This window comes from Sphaeramia orbicularis, chromosome 17 (assembly GCF_902148855.1).
Source record: "Sphaeramia orbicularis chromosome 17, fSphaOr1.1, whole genome shotgun sequence".
Classification (NCBI taxonomy): Eukaryota; Metazoa; Chordata; class Actinopteri; order Kurtiformes; family Apogonidae; genus Sphaeramia; species Sphaeramia orbicularis.
Genome location: NC_043973.1, coordinates 13535120 through 13554848, shown reverse-complemented (window position 1 = coordinate 13554848; position 19729 = coordinate 13535120). Strand labels below are relative to the sequence as shown.

Below are 19729 nucleotides of genomic sequence, written 5' to 3'. Positions count from 1 at the left end.
AGATTAACCTTTACACATATTCATATTTGCTCTGTAGAGGTACGGCTATGTGATATGATAACATGATGATGTTTGATGACAGAATAACATATTGTCTAATAATACGCAGTGTTTATTTTGCTGTGATGCAAATCTTAGTATTTACATTAATAATGTTCATGTTCATCGTGTGTCTCACTCTTGTCTACATTGATGTAGCCAAATAATTTGCATGAAGGAACAGATGGGCCTTTTCCACCAAATTAGTTCTGGTTCTTGTTCTGATTCTGTTCAGAATTCTTGGAACTTTGCTGAAGTAACGCCCATGTCTCCCAGTTTTGAGCAAAACATTATCCTGTTATTAAAGGACTTCATAGATTATAATATTGTAACATTAGTATTAGTAGTAAACTGCACATTTTCCCACTGGTTTCTCAGTCTTCTACAGGATGTAAAATTATGACTGCAGACTACTACTTTATACACTTTTTTGTATATATTTTTACATTACATTAATCCTTGCTTTTAATATTACTATCCATTCCACTGCTGTAACACTGCACATATCTCCAGTGTGGAACTAATAAACAATTATCTTTGCTAACATGGGTGTTGTCCTCAAATGTAGGTTCACAAACTGCAATGGCACCAGTTCCATGTTGGTGGAAAAGAGTTAAGTAGAGAATTGAACAGGAGATGGACTCAAATGACAAGGTTGATCCAAAAAATGAATTAGATAAGAAACTCATACTTGTGGCAGATCAATGCACACAGCAGGCTCAAAACAACACTAACTTAATATTTTATATGTTGTTCCATGTGTGATAGAAAATGTGAGCAAAGGTTCTAAGAATTGAAAAAAAAAATCTATATTTGTCAAATATAGAATTCAAACAGGTCTTTCCATGTGGTCATTTTATTTAAACTATTAATTTAATTTAATTTAATGAAAATATGCACGATTGTGATATGTGACATTCTGACTTATATAAAGACATTTTGGTCATATCACACACCCTTGGCAGATACAAACTCCATATTTGAATAAAAAAAACTATCCTTTCCTGCTACATTCTATTATACTTGAATGGAGTGACTGCAACACCTGATAACTTCCACTTGGGATTAATAAATTATTCTGATTCTGACTCATGATGCATACTGAATGTTTCAGATGACATATTTGAAGTAAAACGTTTGTGCTAGCAGGCTGGAAAGCTGGTTTGCACCTCCATAAGTCTCTTGATAATGATACAAAGCCAACTGCTTTTTAAAATGTGCGTAGGAGGAAAGTGAGGGAAGCCAGTTTTTGATGTGTCATCAAGTCTCTTTAGTCGGTTCCATTATGGCGTCCGTGCATATATAATATTTACTTTGTTACTATCAAAGAAGGTGAGCAAGTTTTTCTGTCACAGCTTTGAAAATGTGTCTGAGTATATTCAAGATATATGCCGCCTCTGTGAATGTGTAATGAAGACCAGTTAATCAGACATACACATATTCTCTGAGGTACAAATGAATGAGCTTTGTTCCAAAATGCCTGCAACTCTCCTGAACGTTTTACTGCATCAATAGATTAAAATTAAAACAGGTGATGGATGGTTATGAGGTACTGTAAGTAATTTAAGTCTTCAACTCATCTTAATGATTCCTTTTTTTTAACCACCCCTCTATAGATACTGCAAGATGAACTTAACTTCAGGTAATGATTTTTTTTTCCTCTTCCAAAAAAAATCAGTGTGTTGAGTTTTGGAAATGAAGTCTTTCATTACACTCCCTGTTACTTCCAGTTCATAGTCTGGGGACTGTCTTTTCATTAGGGCGCCGTATGCACACACTAATAAAGCAGCGCATACTGGCAGGGCTCCACACTGATTTATTTTCTCCAAGGAATTTATGAGCATAAGTTTGTGAAGGTAATTAAATAAACCCATCCCGATTTTGAATCTCAAGTTGCCCATGTGCTCATTCTTTCCCCCTTTTATTAGCCTGAATGTATTTTTAGGGTGCAGGCGGATGTTGTTGGGTGACAATCCTCATAACTTCAACTTCAGAGATTTTATTATGGTACAGAGACTTTTAAGAGCTACATTTAAAGGATGCAAACACAAATGAGACACTGAAAAACATGAGGACGGAGGTGCAAAAATATGCATTGAACTGTGAGTAATTGTTCATTAATAAATGAAAAAAATGGACAACATGACAAAAAATGAATTTTAACTACACATTTTTCTTTGACATCTCTAATTTAAGGGTATGTATGCACATGTTTTTACTGTAACCACTGCACTGGCCTTCTTGCACTAGCATTGGAAACAAAAATCATCAAAAAATGCAGCTAAATGGTAAATAGCTGTTCAACCACTTCAACCCACAAATAAATTCAGACAGAATTCAGGCACAAGTTTCCAGAGATTCTGAGAGCCTGAGGAGAAGAGGAACAAATGTGAAGCGATACTGTCCACAGACAACCAGGATACTCTTTGAAGTCCTTGTGACTTTGATCAGCCTGACAAATCCTGCTTTAACGTAGGATGGAGTGTCTATATGCCTTTGGGCTTCATTTCATGTAATGTTACCACCCCAGTGTCAAGATACATAAATATATACATACAAACATGTCAGAAAACTTTCTTTTTGGCCCAATTTCAGCTCACTGAAGAGTCAACTCTGATGGCCTGTAGTTTTTCCACTCAGTGGTTCAGTCAGAGAAGCCACCTGGTGGTGAGGATGGGTACTGACAGTGGAGACGAGGTGTGTGTTTTTGGTTTTTTTTCCAAGGATTACAAATCTGTGAAACTTTTATTTCTAAACACATCATACATGTTAGACAATAAAATACCTGCAGAAACATGTAACATATCGTTGTGGGTATTTTATTTTTATTTTGTTTATTTATTTCAGATGTGCCCTGTATTTAAAATGCTGTCACTACTCTACCTTGTGTCTTTGGTTTGGTTTGGAGGTGTACTGGCTTTCAAGAGATTGATCTAATGATTTAAACTTTACTACAAGGTAATGTGACAGAAGTTATATTTTTTGATGACTAACATATATGTTGCTGGTGCTTCTATCCACAGGAGAAAACTACACTCTTTGGCTTCCTTTGGGTTTAATACCACATTTTTCTGTGGAGAGGCAGTTATGGAAAAACTGTTCAGGCATGAAGTCAATTATTCGAATAGTTTTTAATGTCTTTTTGTCTGTTTCTAGTTCTTCATTTCTTTGGAAATGATTTGTTTTTATGCCTTTAAAGAACTTTGCAAACTTGTTATTGAAAAGTTGCTGTGTAAGTTTTATTTTTTCAGAATTTGTAATGACTTTTATGGTTATCTTTGCATTGCATATATGTTTTGCTTACCCGTGACTTCTCCTCCAGTCTGGTCATCATGACAATGGTATTGGATCTCTGCTCCCACACCATCCTCCAGAAGTCGCTCAGTGTCTCTGGCAGAGGCCCCTGGGTGGCAATGTAGGCATTCTGCTTCCTGTAGCCGTCAATGTAGTTGGCATTGATGTAGTCGCTGCCTGGAACAGCTGGAGCATAACACAGGATAGCTACTGAATCAGACCAAGGACCAAGAATCTGACCAAATTCCCATACTATATCGCAAAATATCTGCACGCTCAACATACTTATTGAAAGAATGCATCTTTGTGGACATACTGCTCAGAAAGCTTCCTTGTCAGTTGTTGTTACTTAAGCTTTGTAAATGACCAATCCTATGTCTAATGCAGTGTCTTTCAACCTTGGGGCTGCGACCCCATGTGGGGTCACCTGGAATTCAAATGGGGTTGCTTGAAATTTGTAGTAATTTAATAAAAATCTTTTTTAATGATTCAACATATATTTCATTATAATTAAAACACCACACTTTTCCTATAAAAATCAAGTTCAAATAAAATGCAGGATATAATATCTGAGAGGGCATATCTTGATTGACCCGATCATGTGACCAGATGGGTTACTATGCTTCAACCTGCCCGGACACAGTTACAATCAGAAAATCGGACCGAACAGAGAATGGAAAGATTTCTTTACCCACCTGGCCCTGCTAAGACATCTCCAAGAGAAAAAAATGTCTCAGTTTGGAATGTCTGGGGTCGCCAGAAATTTGTGATTTTAAAATGGGGTCACGAGCCAAAAAAGGTCGGAAACCACTGGCCTAATGGGACTTGTGAGATGCTACATACATACAGTAAACTGCCATCAGTGTGTGACAGGTGATATTAGCTACTAGGCTCCATTTGCTTTCTGTCACTGCCCATTGTCGTCACTACCACATTGCATTATGGGATGCTGGAAAAGTATCCAGTGCTGACACTCTAACATTTACCCACAAACAGTATGTAATGCACATACTACTTGCTTGTTTTACTTATGATGCTGTTAAGTTGCTACTCCATTATAAATGTGGTGCTCACTAGTCTATACCTAAGCAGCGAGGTCATGTGAAGGTTTGAGGATTAAACTGAAGGTTTCAGAAGCAGCTGCTAGAGGCAAAACAAAATGTCCTTGGTACATGTAGAAAAAGTTCTCAATCAATGGCAACCTCATTCAGTTTATCTCTGGGGTTAAGTGGTTACATGAGCTCTTACCATCAACAGAAGTAAGCACCACTCTGGAGTGGTCATAGGCGATGACGTTTGCATAGCGATTCTTTGGCTTGTTGACTTCCATGTTGGAGTTCTCCCAGGTAAACTGTTGGCCTGGATCAATGGACTGTGAGAAAGAGGGCAGGAGAGGGGAAAAAAATAGAAAGCAGAAGGGAGAGAGAGAGAAAAAAAGAGAATGCAATGAAAATACAGGCACAAAAGGAGGCTCTGGAGTGTTACATGGATAGAATAGAGCAAGGCTTATAGGTAAGGGACAAAACATCCCTACTGTTTACTGTCACCAGTCACGCACCAGAACACCACTCGACCAGAGAGCAGTTTAAAAGAAGTACTTTGTGCAGACAGAGGTTTTTTTGTAAACAAGGAAACATATTAGTGACTTTCAGCTTCTGCTTGAGAGCTAAATGTCCATTAACAGGTTAGTTACTGCACAACTTTTCCAAAATTTGGACAGAGTCCATCCAGGTTTTTCCTGAAATTTGAGAATTTGGTGCAGGTGTTTGTGTTTCATGATGGTTTAGTGGAAGCCTACAGGTCCTATAGAGCAGTTATATTGTATTACTGAATTCTGAGAAGTCACACTCAGGACTATTTGCAGTAACCTTTTCTTTGCAGTTTGTCTTCTTGTCTTATTTTTGTCTCAGTCTCTGTCTCACTGTTTCTAAACCTTCTCTCTGTACGACATTTGTCTCTCAGGCTAAGACGACAGTAGACTGCATACGTATTGATCCGCAGAGATATGTGACGGCCTCCCATCCCTTGGCTCGATAATGTCACAGAGTCTCTTGTTATTCAGTATCGATCCCCCCCTGAGCTCATGCCGGAACCTTGTCCACTAATTCCTCAGACCTTTCCCCTCACAAATCCACCAGGACTCAGAGAGACACCTTGGAAATTCCTTCACTCACTTAACCTGGCTCAATCAGTAATTTAATTATAAAGGGCTATTTCATGTCAGAACTAGAAAGATGGAGATGGAAAAAATAATGTGACGGTTTTTATGGTGTGTAGGTGTTTTAGGAGTTTATTATCAGTTATCATAGCTCTGAATAGTAAGTAGCTTTTATTTTTATTAAATCATTCAGGTTTTTTATTTCAGTAAAATTAAGTTTTATTTTTATTTTAAGGAAATAATTTAGTCTGGTGTAAAATTTAGATTTAGTTTTAGTTTGTCAGTTCTGTGATTTATTAAAGCTGTAATAAGTAGGATGAAAGCACACAATCAGTTCTAAGTTACAAAACTACCGTTTATCAAAGGTCCCATATTGTGAGGAGCCATTTGAGTCTTGTACATCATGAACCAAATAATCTGTTAATTCTATTTTTTATTTGTATTTCAGTTAAAGTTGAGTTTTTTCCCCATTACTTCAGTTCTTACTATTTGTGGTTAGTTGTCTAACAAATATCATGCTAGATTTTAGAGGACAGGGAGTTCAGGCAGTATAAAGATTAGCTCACTTTATTATCCACATTGGAAAATTCAATCTCCACATTTTATCCATCCCAATACTCACAGCATCTAGCATTAGCATTAGCACAGCAGGAGCAATGAGTTGCCATTGAAAGCACTAGGGGACCAACTCCAAATCTTCACAGGAGAATAGTCAAATTCAACACAAAAATATGGAAGTAATGACCACCCCACTACACACTGTGACATAAACATGAAAACAAACAAAAAATTTTAAAATCTGTATTGATGTCAGCTGTTGGCCAAAGCATCAGGAAGTGTGAATCCTATTTCCCAACAGCTACAGTCTACATTGTATGACATGTTCTTTTGTGTCATATTCACTGAAAGATATAACATAGCATAACTGTTATACAGTGTATCTATAATTTGCACATATTTCTGTTGTACACTATTTTATATTTCTTTAATACAGGGTGGGGAAGCAAAAGTTACAATGAACATTTAGTTGTTTTTTCTCTGCAGGCACTATGTCAATTGTTTTGAAACCAAACATGTATTGATGTCATAATCATACCTAACACTATTATCCATACCTTTTCACAAACTTTTGCCCATATGAGTAATCAGGAAAGCAAACGTCAAAGAGTGTGTGATTTGCTGAATGCACTCGTCACACCAAAGGAGATTTCAAAAATAGTTGGAGTGTCCATAAAGACTGTTTATAATGGAAAGAAGAGAATGACTATGAGCAAAACTATTACGAGAAAGTCTGGAAGATACTATTAAAGAAGAATGGGAGAAGTTGTCACCCAAATATTTGAGGAACACTTGCGCAAGTTTCAGGAAGCGTGTGAAGGCAGTTATTGAGAAAGAAGGACACATAGAATAAAAACATTTTCTATTATGTCAGTTTTCTTGTGGCAAATAAATTCTCATGACTTTCAATAAACTAATTGGTCATACACTGTCTTTCAATCCCTGCCTCAAAATATTGTAAATTTTGCTTCCCCACCCTGTATATGTCTGTATTTTATTGTGTTATTAGTTGTAAGTGAACTGTCGCTGGCAGAGACCACCTGCAATTTCGTCCCACAACCTATTCTATTCTATTCGATTCCTTCTGTTTTCATATATGGTGATTTTAAAAAAAATGGTTACTATCTTTTCAACTCGTTTTCTTGCTTGTGCACTTGCCACTAACAGACATAAGTCATACTTTACATTAATAAACTTGATAGCTCCTCACATATCAGAGCACACTGTCAACAGAAGCCACTTGCAGTTCAATCAAAACCCTTTGACAACTCTTCGGTAACATGATGAACTTGACTCATCACAATTGAAACAGAGCTGAACAAGGTGCATCTGCTGTCAGATCCCGTTATTGAGCTGTCATGTCATGTCATGTCACCAGAAAGGGAGAGTTTAGTAAAAAAACAGAGGAACATCAGCCAGTGTTAATAAACACCATTTCATATGCTTATAGGCTGGTGCCAGTCAGAAAAGGTGACTGTTAGCCAATGCAGATGTTTGGCTGATGGATTGGTGTAACCCTGACTTGTTTCTGGGAAAAAACATGTATGTGCAATTTTTTAACAAGATATGAGACATGTGGAGTGATATGAGAGATGCACTCATATGGAGAAAATCCTTCCCCAGAGCTCCAAATTGTTAGGACTAAGACTCCTGTGGGTCTATTGCTGCTGATGAGCTCAGCACTGCCAATTTCTGTGCCTGTGCATCCCAGTATGAAGAGAAAGATTTCATTTTCAGTCCAAACATGTCATAACCACTTGAGAGCTCAGTGAACACAGCAGACACATTAGATTAATGACAACTAGCAAACAAGTTAGGTGGAGATGGTGGAAAGTGGCGAGAAGCAAGTGCCCAGTGTATTCTCGCTGACACTCTGGAAATGCTTTCAGATGAATATAATGATGGACCTATGATGACTGCAGTGTGATATTGCTTCCTGTGATAAAAAAGACTGTAAAGGGGGGAGCTGCAGCATGCCTGATTGACAAATACTGCTCATTACCCAGCATGCTCATTGCTCAGTGTGACGCAGACTGGCGTTGGTGGTAAAGGAAGTGTCAGGCCAGCTAAAAACATCAGGGAGAGGAAGCGGTGAAGCTTCGACTAATTCAGTGCCTTGGGCTAAGACGCAATGGGAGCAGCAGGCGAACGTGACTGTGACAAAGCGACGTGAGCTCTGCCACAGTGTCTCTGCTGGCACTGAGACGGGCGGCCATCTGCCGGGCCATGGAGGGGGTCTTCCCTGGCTTGGAATGACTGGTGTAAGGGAGGGAGCGGAGCCGGGCTGGTTGCCTGCAGTCAGACAAGCCACATTTCTGGCTTGATATGTTACACTAGCTCAACAAGCCGGCAAGGCGTGTTGGAGAGGCACTGAGCAACACAAGAAAGCACTTAATTGAGTGCAGACTTTTAGCAGGGCCTAATTACCTCCCCAGATAGCTGTTAATTTCAGAGTAAATTGTCAAATAATGCATTAGCATTGTATACCACATGGTATAAAAAATATACAATTTTGCTTACAAACAAAAAAATCCAAGTATGTACAGTTTGTCATTTGCTGCGATGACTCCCTCTTTCAGAGTTAATGTAAGACTTACTTTAGATGTTTTGGTCTGAGAGTAGTTGGAAATTTTAAGAAAGGAGCAGGTAATATGAGGCAGTTTTCTTCTTACTATGCCTTTTTCAGTCATGGAATGTTTATATATTTCTTTTTTTAGCTTTACTTGCTTATGAAGTTGTCACTGAAATGCGCCAAATACACTAAACTAAAAAAAAAAGCCGACCTCTTCAGTATGGCATTCGATTAACTATGATTCATATATACTACTTTCCTTATTTAATTTGCTTATTTTATTGAACTTGATGTAAAACTTAATTCTGTTCTATTTTTACTGACAAAGTATATCATAGAATCATTATTGAACCCTTTTGTAGCCCATTCATGCTGCAGCTTTATCATAATTTCTTACATTATTGTCTTTTTGTCTTTCCAGTATTTCACTCTACTTATATTTTATCCTACTCTATCATGGATTGTTTTTTATTTTTGTGTTCATTTATTCTAGTGTTACTTAATCTAATTGTCATATAATTTCATTACGGATCACATTTGTTCTGTCTTATTATCAGCTTACTGTTAGTCTGTGAAGCGCTTTTAACGGCACTAATTTGTAAAAAAAAAGGTGCTACACAAATCTTGTAAAGGTTTCAAGGACATCATAATATCATGGATGAAGGCTTTATAGTCTGATATATTACAGTGCAAATAGTTTTAAACATGTTGCAGTGCATGTTTATGAAACAAAGGGCAAAATGTGTTGTTTTATGTGGGTAACACTTCTGAACACATAAAAAACAGTCACATGAAACTATCAAATGAATGTTCTTTAAACAGTGAACAAGCCACATGGGACAACGGTGGGGGAAGCTGGGCTGACGGTGATGCTTGAGGAAAGGTCGAGGGGTCAAAAAAATAAACTCCCAGTTTATCCGGGAAGTGTGAAGTTACTCAGCAACTTTCAAAAACAAATGTTAGAGTCAGAGGCAAAAAGAGGAGATCTCTTAACCTTGGAGGTGGAGTTTAAAAAACAAAAAGCTGCACAATCATTCAAGCAGCCTCATTGGATCAGTCAGTGTGAGGAATAGAGCTGATTAGACAAAACAGAGCCAACAATCAGAACAAATAACTGAAAGACAAATTCTGTCTTTTTGTATTCAAGGATGCTCCTCTTCATGTGGCCTCGCTTAGTCTCCACACCAGCTATGTGCCACTTTAAATGCAAATTTGTCCCCTTTTTTTTAGTGAGGAAGAACACTGACAAGAGATAATCCCTCACCGAGTTGCATTGGAAAAGACGCCTGCAAAATAACATTCTTCAGGGAAACATCAAGACGCATGCAGATTGCTTAAGCAAGTCGCCACCTGCTAGTTTTGTGAAAAAAGGATCTCATAGCTTTTAATGTAAGAGTTGGCTTCCTGGTGGGATTCGTAATAGAGTTGTAAAATAGAGCGAACAATGTCTGTGAAAGACATCTCCCATAATCCATTAGAATATATGCATATAAGATCAAAGAAGCATAAACACAAAACTTCCTCCCAAGCATGATAACAAAGAAATGCATTTACGTGCTGTGATAAAACATTAGTGTTCCCACCTCGTACTCCTGGGAGAAGCGAAGGCCGTCGTTCGCCTTCAGTCGCTCTATGTGGTCAGCCAGGTCGGCAACGGGAATGGGTGGGTGCTCCCTCATTCCTGGGAGAGGAAGAGGAGGAGGAAAGAAAAGAGTGAGATCTGATTGTTCTGACATGAGACGTGCACAAAGATGCACACAAACACTGGTTGGACCACAAAGTGAGTGAGGCTGCCGTTGGGACCATGAGGTGGGCTGTGGAACAGTGAGGAGAGCGCAATCTGTTCAACAAATGCATGAAGAGAGAGAGGAAGAGGAAGAGGAAGGAGAGCAACACGTGTTGAAGAAGGCCAGTGACATTTGTTGGTGATACCATCATGCTACGTGGAGGGAGGGGGGGACACAGGTGGGGTTGGCACGGTGATGCACATGAGTGACTGGGTGAGCATGCGTCTGGAAGGAAGCGGCAGACATCCCTCTGACTCCACATCGCTCATTTGGTGGCAGAGGTGGGATCAGAGCAAGAACCCACAAGCCTCTACAAATCAGTCACACTGTCACTTCCTAGAGGGGGTTAAAAAAACTGACTGGTCACCAGCCAAAAGTCATTTCTTTGAAAATCTCTTTCCCTACAATAGACTATCTTCTGGGCCAGCCTGGAGCGCTTGGGTTGGATTAATTTCAAACAACCCCCATGCCGCTCTCTAGATTTCTCATCGCCTGGTTATTGGATGATTTATTGCTAATCTACCGACACAAATTCCCCCTGTGCCTCTGAACTTGGCAAAGCGCTGCGCTTAAAAGGATTGTTGAGAACTTGTGTTGTGTTAAAAGTTAACTGTATGTGACGCATGAAGGCGCTCCATAGTTACACAGAGCATCAGTAACCTTACATGTACTAAAGCCTCACACTGAGATCAGAATGACACATTAAAAAGGTGGACGAATCCACATCAGTGGTTTTGGCTGAGAGCGCCTGTAAGGTCAAGGTTCATGCTTTCAGATGAGCTACCACTGCAAGCTCATTATTGCTGTAATGTTAATGCCTAATGGCTGGTAACTATGGTCACTGCACAAGATTAGACCTGACCGATTACACTAATTTAATACACACAGAGGGACCTATGAGCGTGGTAACATCGGTGCATATGTGTTTGTGCGTGGTCAGCCAGGTTTTTTACAGCAGTGTTGTTGGTTAAATGGAGAGTGAAGTCAAAGACCTTACCAGGCTGCTGTATAACACGTACAAGTGTTAACAAGATTCAACTGATCAAAAGTATGCAGATTTTGTCAGCAAAAGGTAGTTCAGGTACGAGAACTCATAGAAGGCACAATGTACTAAAACTGTCACTTCAGTTAACGTTTTTATGAACTGTTGGTAGATTAAGTTCCAGCATCATCGTCTATAAGACCATAAACTGTTTGGAGCGTCACTAGTCGCTTTTCCATTGGATATACGAAAAGAACTTTACTGATATTTACTAAACGTTGAAAAAACAGAAGTGTGTAATGTTGGTTTTTCCATTAAATCACAAATGCGATGATTTGTTTATTATCACAAGATGACACGAGAAGTCATTCCATAAACATGGCGACTGGTGTAAATATTGTGTTGATTTACAGATATAGTCATTATTATTATTATTATTATTATTGTTATTATTATTATTATTATTATTATTATTATTATTATTTTACCCCTCTATCCCGTACTACATTAAAAAATGATTTGGTTTCCTTGTGTGCCCACACATACTGCATGTTTCTTTTAAAAAACTCTTCTTCACTTGTAATGTCCATCAACATCCTTTTTTTTTTTTTTTAATTCATGTGACTCTAGTTGAAGAAAACGGTCTTTCCATTGTAGTTTTGCGTGATATACCATTTGCACTACGCCCGAAAAACCACCCCTTGCTAGCAGAAAAAACCTTTAATCAAAAAACAAGAGTTTTGCCGAAATTGTCGTTTTTCCATTAGGTAAATTTTTATGCACAAGCTATATTCACGCAATTTGAGGGTCAATGGAAAAGCGACTACTGTCATGTGAGAACCACATTATCTCCGAAAACTCAACTTTCATGATCTCAGAATAACACATTTTATTAGCTTACTTTTATATTTTTAAATTGAGAAGGAAGAGCATTTTCTCAACCACAAAATAACCCTTAAAGACTCAATAGGCAGTACTTTTGTGTCATTTGCTTCATCAAAAAAAAAAAAATCCAAATAAGCTTGGGTGTATTGTTTTAAGAGGAAACTAGATTTTTGCACCTCTTCTTGGCTCTGTTTTCAGGCTTTAGAATATGTAGCCTATGGAAAATTTTGGCTGATCATCTGTAATTTCTGTTTTCTCAGTGAGAGGGGACATAAAGACTGGCACTTTTGCCTACCTTCATGCTCAGCCAGTGCTTAGGGCAGTGAGGAGAGAGCTGCTTGAAGAAGTGTGCATTTTCTACTACTGTAACTAATGCTGTCAGATAACTGTAGTGCAGTTAAAAAGTACAATATTTGGCTAAATACTCAAATACAAACACCTCAAGTACAAGTACTAAGGTACATTCCACCACTAGGCCATCTAGTACACCTGCTCCTACAGCAAAGAAGGGCAGTAGGACCTCCACAACTATCTTTACCACATACTTGGGAGTGCTAGAGGCTATAAGCTAGTGGGTGATGTCTGTCAGCACTGCAACAGAAGAATGGGATCAGGAGCGAAAAGTGAGAGGAAGAGAAGACTGCATGTGTGGGAAATACACATTAGGTGAGAGACCAGACTAACTTGGAGTGTTGGGGCAGCGATGAGAGCTGGGACCTGTGGAAGAGAGGAGAGCGAAGGAGGGAGGAAGAAGAAGAAAACTCGATCAATTGATCAGACTCAGGCCAAACAGTATCTGCAAATAACCTTTTCCAGCTAGTTGGAGAGCACAGCAGGCGGTGTTTGCTCTATCAGGACAATTCAAGCAGTGCAGTTTAGGCTGTTTAACAGGAGTGCATAAAGCTTGACTTTAAAGGACTCCCCTGTGACTAGTTATTTAAATTGCACTACTCCACCTATGGCACTGGGTTTTATCTTAAGTGCAAATACTTTCAGTATCGGCCTGCCAGGAATAGGGCAGGACTGTTACTAAGAACTGTGCAGCTGCTGCTCCAAGTACAGTTGAAGTCTGTTTAACAAACCAACATGTCAGAGGCATGAGCTGCAATTGGCTGGACCACTTAAGAATAGTCAGAATCAGAGCAGGAATGTTCACCCGCTGTGGGTAAATCAAAGAGAGAAAAGAGAGAGAGGACACAGGAACCAACTGTTCAATATTCACTCAGTTTAACATCAGCGTCTTGCAAACTACGCACAGCCACGGTGAATTTTTTTTTTTTTTTTTGGTAATCACTGCTCTTGAAGCGACAACAGCAAGGTGGAAAGGGAAGAGGGGGATAAATGTTGATAGAGGGAGATAGGGCGACAGAGAGGGAGAAAAAGAAAGAAAGGGAGAGATTACCCTACAGGGGGAAATGGAAGACAAAAGAGGAAAGAAGAGTGGGAGGACGAGAGAACAGGACTCTTTAAGAGTGCCAGTGCTGCTTAATTCCGCTACAGGGGTTCAAAGGGGCTGTGTGTGTGTGTATACAGAGAATGGGATCTTTAATAACCCGTGAGAAGGAATACACACTTATACACACACAGAAGAAAAACACAGTGAAATGCGTGCACACGCGTGTGCACTGGGGGTTGACATTTTCTCTCAGCTCCATTGTTCCCTCTGCCTGGCTCACCTTGACATCAGAGGCAGCAGGACTCATTACCAGCTGGGGGGAATGAAAGGAGCTCAGGGAGGGAGGAGGAGGAGCGAGGAGGACCAGGCTGAGGGTAGGGAGGAGAGGGGAGGAGATCAGGAGGAAAAAGGAAGAAGGCTGATGCCGTGGCTGGTACCCTGACACAAGCCCCTCCAACCCCAACCCACCTCATCTGTACGTGGATGGAATCTAAATCCATTCGGCCTGACTCCACTGATAGCTGGGTTATAATAGTGATTTGTTTATTTTCTGGTATTGAACTCTTACAGCCAGAGGATAAATTATAAACTGAGCAGGACACAGGAATTTCATCCAGCAGCACTTTCTGCAAAGCAGTAATAATCAAGAAATCTATCAAAACAAAAGAAGGCAGCAAAGGTAGATTGCTTGTGGAAGAGCTTTTTATAGTTTGGTGGAAAAATCAAAGACAATATCCCTGAATATAAGAAAAAAAAGTGGAAAAAATAAATTAAGGGACACTAGTAACAGTATGAGTCATCGTTAAATATTTTGCTCAGTGTCTGCCTTTGAGTGATGTAGTGGCAAATTTCAGCAGCACGTTTATCATTTTAGGATGAAGGTTCCAGAATCACAAAGACAGAATACACACTTTGCATGTCTATTCCATGAAGTAAACACTGACTGCACTCTAGCGATTCCCTGATTAAATCTCACTTATACACATTCACATCCTGGAGTCACACAACACAAATAAACCCAAGGTTCTTTACCGCTCTAGGCTGCAGTGAATCATAGATTTTTTTTAGCACTGTTAGGCAAAAAGTCCATTATTACCTTTCAGCGCATTGTAATTGGTCAAAGTGGAATGAAATGAAACTAGATTCTGCCTGCCTCTGTTGACATGGACACTCCTGTGGTTTCACGCTGTAGAAAATCTAAGCTGCGATAGATACTGTTTTACTGACAGGTCTTTTCAATTCAGTTTTACATATACAGCACCAATCATAATACAGGTTTATCTCAAGGCAAGTCCAAGGTGTCACTGGGGAGGAGAACTGCTTTTGCCAAAAAAAAAAAAAAAAAAAACTCAGACACAGTTAAGCTTTGGGTAGGTGACCATCTGTCTCACTTGTTTTCAGGCAGGAAGGGGGATATACAGAGGACTAAAATCACCTCAGATGTGACTCTACTGCTCTGCTCCATGGTTCCACACAGAAGCTCGGAAAAGCATATTCTCTTTTGCACAGTGGTGTGAGACAGGATCAGGTTCATCAATATTTATATTTAGTCTTTTGACGTGGACTGAGAGGAAAGAGCTATAGAAGGAAGGGATGTATTTTCTACTCCTGCTGTTTTAAGGCTACTAAGTTAGATTTTAACACTTTCACAATCCTCTAAGAATTAGATTTAAGACCAAATACCTGAAATTGAAGCAAATGACAATGATTACTTATGTTATGGACAACTTGGCTAAACTTGCCAACTCTGACAAACTAGATGTTCAGCTTGCCAGCTTTGTACATCTCATCTGCATGTGGAAATTCATGGCTTTGATTCACATCATGCTGAATTTGAAACACTTCCTGCACAAAATACATTGTGCTTCAGATATATGATGCCAGTTGCAATATTTGTTAAATAGCCAATTTTCATTGTTTTTCCACTCCTACAGGTTGTAGCCAGCTAACGGAGCTTGTTCCACTGTCCTGATCTACGTGGTACTAAAGTGAGAGGCATTTGGAAAATTGCTCAGAAAAATAGATGCTTGGGATATCCAAGATTCATAAAACCCTCCTCATAATGTCCATGTCTAGGAATTTTTGGGAAAAATTGAGGGAAGGTAGTGCCAACTTTACCGTTCTTGGATCAATGTATGATGAGCAGACCATAGAGCATTACCTGGAGTCTGGTAGTTGAGTCTTCTCATCTCCACAGGGTCAGAGGAGTTGGCCAACAGGGAATCTTTTACACCTCCTGAGTGCTCATCTTTGGGTAGAGGCGATGCCCGCTTTCTAGGGTTGCAAAAAGAGAGAAGAAATTTTAACTCAAGTTTTAAGATTACTGACGTGCACGCTCAGTATGACAGCTGTGCACCAGCAAAGAAACCTGTAACTGTGGAGTGAAAATGAGAGGATGATTAAGGACATCCTCCGTATTGTTAAGCTAAAAAAAAAAAAAAAAAAATGCATGCAGTGCATCGCCACTGAACACTTGATGAGGTTAATGACACAGTAAATGGTTCTCAAAACTAGTTTTGAGGACCGGCAATTTAAGAGACAGTAGGTACCAGGGCATTACCCCTATCAGTGTGCCAATTGGAGTTTAATGTGTTTGAAGAAATGCCATCATTTTCCTGGAGTGGCCTAGGTTAGGTTTATTTGCTCCTGGATAGGTGACAGCTGCTGTGTGGGTATGTGTACATGTGCATGAGTATTTGTCTGTAGCAAAGATTTAAATGTATGCATTTTACCACTGTGTGTGTGTGCTAACAACACATTGTGTTTACTGGCTTTCCAGATTGAGAGGAAAACAGGCGGATGCTGTAATTAGCTCATCAGCTGGGTGGCACAACACTGGGTAATTAGACCAGTTCTGCAGCACCTGCGCTGCCAGGCCCAGCCTAGCTGCGCTTAGTACAGCACAGGACAGAAAAGCAGACTGGCTCAGCTCAGTCGACCATGGTGTCGTCCATCAGGCAAAGAGAGGAACAGAAATGCAGCCTGTCTGTATTCTAATGCTGAGACAGCCAGCATCTGTTGACATACACGCACAAACAGGCACACAGATGTATGCTTTCCCACCTCTCACTTTCACAGCCACATCCACTCACACAGATACAGCTGCAGACTCACAGCCTTCTGACGGCAAATGGAAATGGGCGGAAGGAAGCATCAGGGCGCCCTGTGGAAATTTCACATCTCATTGCACTCCATTTGCAAGTGGCGAGTGTGGGTTTTAGGCAGGAGCAGGGCCTTCTGTTAAAGCCTTGCATGGTGAGAATATAAAGCTGGTGGTGCAAGTCTTAACCCTGTCCACCTCGGCCGCTAGTGCTGCGAGTTTTTCTGCCACCTCTTAAAGCTGCAACAGGCTTAAGTTAATGTTAACAGTGTCACAGTTATTCTATGACAAGCATCTATTCCCCTCCATCTGAGAGCTGAGCCAGGCCACATCCGGTTTTACCAGTGATGAGATGAGCTGCTGAGGAGGAGGAAAACTTTACAGGGATTCAGCATGTTTCTGCATCTTCAAGGCTTTTTACCTTTTAAAGACATAGCTGTTAATATTGTGAGAGTTGAACTCACAAAAACATTTGTTGTGTTGTTCCGAAAGGGTCTACTTTGATCTAAACTGTGATTTTTTGCCCCCAAAGTGAACAAACTAGTTCTGGTGCCTAAACCTAACAAAGTGCAACTACAGGAATTAAATTTTTGGTTTTTTTTTACAAATATTTTGCTAAGTACCCTTGCAATCTAACACTATTTTATGTTAGCTAGTGACCTATGCACAGCTAACGTTTGTTTCTCCTCTCAGATGATCTCTGAGCTGAATTAAGTTCAACTTAAAAACCCAAAAGTTAAGGTTACGGAGCACCTACTATTAGCTTTCCAAAATGTTTATTTAATATAGGAAAAAATTATTTTCTATCTATTTCATTAGCACCAAATATTCATCAATTCGTTAGCCTCATAGCATAATTGCCTAAGTCATATTTTTGGCCAAATTGTGATATCTGTATCTTTACTTTCCTTACACTGCTGATTCATTTTTTACAGATATCACAATTTGGCCAAAAATATGACTTTGGCAGTTATGCTATGAGACTAACAAATTGTACGATTATGCAATGAGAAAACTATAAAAAGCTTCTACTTTATAACTAATGAAAGCAAAGATATCATAACATTTAAATCCTGGAAACTGCCATGAATGACTTTAAATTTACAGCACATGTGGAAATTATCTGGATTCTGGTGTGAAAACTACTTTAGTGCAAACACCATTTTGCAATAATTTTTACCAAGCAGCATAGGTAGTTCCATTATGGTTTAGTTTAGCATGTTTCTTACATTGTGAGCAATACCAAATTTTTTACAAAAAACAATTTAAAAGTGATGTTTATGTTTGATTAAATTTGATAAAAGTACACCTGAAAAAGTTTTTAATCAAAATCATATTTATAACATTGTAAGACCTAAAATTTGTATGATTAGACTTTTACCTTATGACCTGCAGAAACCATACTTAAGTATCTGTAATGTCTTCTCTCCAGCCCTCATGTCTGCGTCTGACCCAATCAGATACCAATCTACATGACACTTCAGCGCTGAGATTAAGTAAACATGGCAGCTAACTCAATGAGGTTATTCATCTAAGGCTCAAAGTGAAGGTTAAGATGTGTGAGAATGTAAGTGCATGTTAATTCAAATACATATGGTGTGAAAGTTAAAGTGTGTTCTCAGTACAGGCTGTGCTTAATGAGGGGAGAACAGGGCCCTTTGTTGAGACTCCTGCTATGAGGAAGTAGAGAGCAGGGAAAAAAAGGCTAAAAGTGGAAGAATGGGTCTCGGTGGAAAATGTCAGCTTAAAAGATGGGAACATTTCTTTTTCAGTAGTTTCCCCGTCTGGCATTTACTTCACAATGGGCCATTCAGCAGCAGGTGATGCCTTGGCATATTCAGATGGGGCCAGTCGTGAAGGGGCGAGCTGACACTGGCTGGATAATGAAACACAGCACGGAGATGAACCACGGCAGACAGGACGATCTGAGGACGAACACTGGAACTAGATGTGGAACATGCACTGCTACACAGACGTGACCCAGGGGTTCCTTTGACCCCTCTTATGCAGGGCTGAAGAGTCTGCTGCTTTTCATGTCTTCTAAGTCTTTCTCGAGTGAGCAGATTTAAATCAGACACCCCAATTTAAAGAGGTTTCGCTTTAATCCTGTTTGAGTGGAAATTCTTTTTGGCATGAGGCCGTTAGAACTGAGAGGTAGCTGACTCTGCAACCCAAAGATTTGATGAATACCACTAATTTCACAACACAGATGAAAGGGACTTGAGGTACAGGAGATGGTGTTATGACTGATGACTGATGTGACGGTACCCACCTTTCCTGTTTGCTGCATTGACAAAAGGCAAAAAAAAAAAAAAGGCGGAAGATTAATAGGCAGTTGTTATTCACATCGACCCAAACTCCTTTTGCTAAAATTAACTATGACTTTCTTGTTAGAAATACAGTTATTCCAGAAACATCTTGAAAGCACTGCTCATGACAGACTCTTAGAATAGCCTCATATTTTTTTCAGTGGTGGTGTTGGCAAATATGCAGGTAGCAATAACAAACTGAAGTGGAGAGTGATTATTTCTTTGCACAGTGAAAAGGGGAATGTAGCCACCTCCCTACATTCCCTCCTGTCAATCTGTGTCTATGTGGAGAAAGGGCTTCCACTCGGAGGATGTGCTACTCAGCAGTGAGCTGTCCCAAGGCCTATTATTAACCAGTTCTCTTTCTCAACTCTGCTGGAGACGGCAGCCACACAGCAGTCTGCAAAGCTGGAGATGGCAGGTTGGGGAACAGGTACCATGTGAAATGGGGAATCTGGAACAGAGTTATCAGGCTAAGATAGGTTTAGGGGGGTGGGACTTCAGCAGGAAAACAGCAAACTCAGGAAATAGTAGCTAAAGCTCTATTTATAACATTTTCAAGCCTCAATGATATTACAGCCTCCGTTCACAATTCTTCTCTCATTATTTATTCCCTTGGGGCAGTTTCAGCATTTAAATACTAAAATAC

The 19729-nt window shown here is 39.6% G+C and overlaps 1 protein-coding gene across 1 annotated transcript in view; it reads right to left on the bottom strand.

The window, feature by feature from the left end:
* The window catches only part of LOC115436593 (receptor-type tyrosine-protein phosphatase F-like), a 256047-nt gene that overhangs the window by 24994 nt on the left and 211324 nt on the right, over positions 1 to 19729 (bottom strand). Inside the window, 4 exon segments of the mRNA XM_030159483.1 lie at positions 3344 to 3519; positions 4582 to 4705; positions 10205 to 10302; positions 15833 to 15945. Coding sequence (XP_030015343.1) covers positions 3344 to 3519; positions 4582 to 4705; positions 10205 to 10302; positions 15833 to 15945 — 511 coding nt within the window.